This window comes from Orycteropus afer, unplaced genomic scaffold, assembly GCF_000298275.1.
Source record: "Orycteropus afer afer isolate SDZICR_OR568_19922 unplaced genomic scaffold, OryAfe1.0 scaffold01227, whole genome shotgun sequence".
Taxonomy (NCBI): Eukaryota; Metazoa; Chordata; class Mammalia; order Tubulidentata; family Orycteropodidae; genus Orycteropus; species Orycteropus afer.
In genome coordinates, this window is record NW_006922814.1 from 22,940 (window position 1) to 27,114 (window position 4,175).

General features: G+C 36.3%; 1 protein-coding gene across 1 annotated transcript in view; it reads left to right on the plus strand.

Moving 5' to 3' along the window:
• The window catches only part of MBTPS2 (membrane bound transcription factor peptidase, site 2), a 74,387-nt gene that overhangs the window by 19,773 nt on the left and 50,439 nt on the right, over positions 1-4,175 (plus strand). Inside the window, exons 2-3 of the mRNA XM_007958943.2 lie at positions 51-199; positions 3,853-4,072. Of these exons, the coding sequence (XP_007957134.1) occupies positions 51-199; positions 3,853-4,072 (369 nt within the window). The remainder of the gene's footprint in view (positions 1-50; positions 200-3,852; positions 4,073-4,175) is intronic.

A 4,175-nucleotide genomic window follows, 5' to 3' on the forward strand; every position in this document is an offset into this window, starting at 1 on the left:
CAAATTGTCCTTGAAAATTGAGTAATGTGGAACTTTTCTTTCTCTCTTAGTCATCTGTCTATTTTAAGCATTCTTATGAAGATTGGCTGGAAAACAATGGATTGAGCATCTCCCCTTTTCATGTAAGATGGCAAACTGCTGTTTTCAATCGTGCCTTTTACAGTTGGGGACGACGGAAGGCAAGGATGCTTTACCAATGGTATTTATCTTCTCTTTTTGCTTGAAAATAGTCATTGTGATGATTATAAATAGCTTGTTAGCTATTTCAGTCATTTCTCAATCTACTGAATTTTGGAAGTTTGACAATATAAGAAATTTCTGGTTTTAAATTTACTTAAGGCACTGTATCATTGTACTTTTGCATACATTAAAAATCAAAGAATTTCTGGTACTTACAGTTGGGCTTACAAGTGATCTCTAGGACATCCTAACACTGACAGATTCTGTGGCTTGGAGAATTTCTAGTATGGCGGGAGGGACGTTGTCAAAAAGTCCTTTTTGTTAAAAATTTAGTTCGAAATGGAATGGAGTTAAATGTAAACAGTCAGATCATTAAAAAGTTAGTAGAAAATGCAACAGCAAATCAAAGGATACAAAGTAGAGGGAAAGAAATAGTAAAGATTAAGAGCAGACATCAGTGAAATAGAAAATAAGCATACAATAGGGAAAATCAACAAAGGCAAAAGTTAGTTCTTTGAAAATATGAAGAAAATTGATGACTCCTTATTATGACTAATCAAGAAGGAAAGAAAACACAAGTAACCAAAAATCAAAAGTGAAAAATAAGACATTACTGTTACTAACAGATTCTCTGTTGTTGCTGCTAGGTGCTGTTGAGTTGGTTCCCACTCTTAGCACTCTGTGTATGATAGAAGGAAACACTACCTGATCCTGCACCATCTTCACGATCTCTGCTATGCTTCAGCCCATAATGACAGCCACTGTGTCAATCCATCTTGTTAAGAAAAAAGGGTCGTCCCCTTTTTCACTGACCCTCTACTTTACCAAGCACGCTGTCCTTCTCCAGGGACTGGTCCCTTCTGGCAACATGGCCAAAGTATGTTAGATGAAGTCTGGCCATTCTTGCTTCTGAGCAGCAGCCCATCTCTACTTCTTCCAAGACAGATTTCTTTTTTCTTCCAATATTTCTCACCAACACCAAATTCAAATGAATCAGTTCTTCTGTGGTCTTCCTTATTCACTGTCCAGCTTCCACATGGATATGAGGCTACTGAAAATACCATGGCTTGAGTTAGGCATATCTTTTTCTTCAAGGTGACATCTTTGCTCTTTAACTCTCCAGAGAGGTCTTTTGCAGCATATTTGCCCAGTGGAATATATCATCTGGTTTCTTGACTGCTGCTTCCATGGGCATTGATTATGGATCCAAGTAAAATGAAATCCATGACAACTTCAATCTTTTCTCCGTTTATCGTGATGCTGCTTATTGGTCCTGTTGTTGAGGTGTAATCCATACTGAAGTCTATAATCTTTGATCTTTGTCGTGCTTCGAGTTTTCTTCACTTTCAATAAGGAAGGCTGTGTGTCATCTGCACATTGTAGGTTGGCAATGAGTCATCCTCCAATTCTGATTCCATGTTCTTCTTCATATAGTCCAATTTCTCAGATTATTTGTGCAGCATACAGATTGAGTAAGTATGGTGAAAGGACACAACCCTGACTTACACCTTTGCTGATTTTAAAGTCATGCAGTGTCCCCTTGCTCTGTTCGAACAACTGCCTCTTGGTCTACATACAAGTTCCTCATGAACGCAATTAAGTGTTGTTCACAATGTTTTCCATAATTTGTTATGATTCACACTATCAAATGCCTTTGCATAGCCAGGAAAACACAAGTAAACATCTTTCTGGTATTCTTTGCTTTCAGCCAAAATCCATCTGACATCAGCAATGATATCCCTCATTCTGTGTCCTCTTCTGAATCAGGCTTGAATTTCTGACAGTTCCCTGTCAATACACTGCTGCAATTGTTTTTTATTATCTTCACCAAAATTTTACTTTCAACTAAGATTAATGATATGGTTTAATACATTCTAAATTCTGTTGGATCGCCTTTATTTGGGATGGGTACAAATATGAATCTCTTCCAGTCAGTTGGCCAGGTAGCTGTCTTCCAAATTTCTTGACATAAACAAGTGACTACCTCCAGTGCTGCATCCATTTGTTGAAACATCTCAATGGGTATTCCATCACTTATTGGAGCCTTATTTTAACCAGTTCCTTCAATGCAACTTGAACTTCTTCCTTCAGTACCATTGGTTCTTGATCATATACTACCTCCTGAAATGGTTGGACATCGACCAATTCTTTTTTAGTACAGTGACGCTGTATAATCCTTCCATCTCTTGATGCTGCTTGCATCTTCAATATTACATCTCAAGGCTTGAATATTTTATTCAGTTCTTTCAACTTTAGAAATGCCAAGCATATTCTTCCCTTTTGATTTTCTACTTACAAGTCTTTTTATATTTCATTATAATACTTTACTTTGTCTTCTTGAGCAACTCTTTGAAATCTTAGGTTTATCTCTTTTATTTCATCATTTCTTCCATTTGCTTTAGCTACTCTGCATTCAAGAGCAAGTTTCAGAGTCTCTTCTGACATCCATTTTGGACTTTTCTTCTTTTCTTGTCTTTTTATTGACCTTTTGCTTTCTTCATGTATGATATTCTTGATGTCATCACACAACTTAACTGGTCTTAGTCATTGGTGTTCAGAATGTCAAATCTGTTCTTCAGATGGTCTCTAAATTCAAGTGGGATATACTCAACGTCATATTTTGGCTCTCATGGACTTGTTTTAATTTTCTTCAACTTCAGCTTGACACTTGCTTAATAGTGGTTGGTGGTCTGTTCCACAGTCAGCTCCTGGCCTTGTTCTGACTGATGATATTGAGTGTTTTTTTTTGTTTTATGTCTCTACAATTTTTTTTCAATATCTATAGAAAATTCCAGAGACATTTAAAAAAAGACTATTATGAACAATCCTTCACCTATAAATTTGATAATTTAGATAAAACGGATAAGTTCCTTGAAAGATACAACTTATCAAAAGTTAGCAGATAAAGTAGCAAATTGTCTTGTATATATGTACGTTACCACAGTAAAAAAAATTTTTAAAGTTAGCAGAAGAAGCAATAGATTTTTCCCAACTATAGAAGGAGAACTTTTAATTCTTGAAAAGGTAGAAGAAGTTGTTACTGTATCTTACCATGTTAATATTTAAACTATCACAAAATAAAGCTAAAATGAAAATGCAAACAATGGAATCTGTAGATGAAAAAGGTGGATGTCTGTAAGGTCAAAAGAACTTTTGTAACTAAATGAGAACATCGAAAGAAGACTTGTACATGAGTAAGCCAAAGACATGAGAGGGAACAGGTACTTTTTGTTTTTATTGTGAACAGTATTCAGCCTCTTCAATGACGATACCGAAAAAACAAACCAAACCCAATGCCATCGAGTCCATTCTGACTCATGGCAACTCCCATTGGGTTTCCAAGGCTGTAAATCTTTATGAAGGTAGATCACCCCTTTGGCCTTCCTCAGAGCAGCTGGTGGGTTTGAACTGATGACCATCTGGTTAGCAACCAAATGCCTTGTCTACTATGCCACCAGAGTGATCCTAGAATTATAAATTATTAGAATTTCTTAAATAGACTAATGCTCTTGCTTCAGTCAAGTATCTGAAGTTCAGGTAAGAAAAAGATGCAGAGTTATTGAGATATTTAGCCATGATTTTGAAGATATAAAATGTGACTGACTAGTTGATGAATGCGTTTGTACATGAATTGTGAGGAATTGCCCATTTATGTATTTTTCTTTTTGACAGGTTCAATTTTGGAATGGTGTTTGGAGTAATTGCCATGTTTAGCTCTTTTTTCCTCCTTGGAAAAACATTGATGCAGACTTTGGCACAAATGATGGCCGACTCTCCTTCTTCTTCCTCCTCCTCCTTTTCTTCCTCCTCCTCCTCCTCTTCCTCATCTTCCTCTTCCTCTTCTTCCTCCTCCTCCTCCTCAGTTCACAGCGAACAGGTGCTACAAGTTGTGGTAAGTCTTTTTCCTTCAAAATAACTTTGCTGAAATATAGGTATAAAATATCTCTCCCATATTCCAGGTAAATTATATCATTCTGTTCATTTTCTTTAATCTT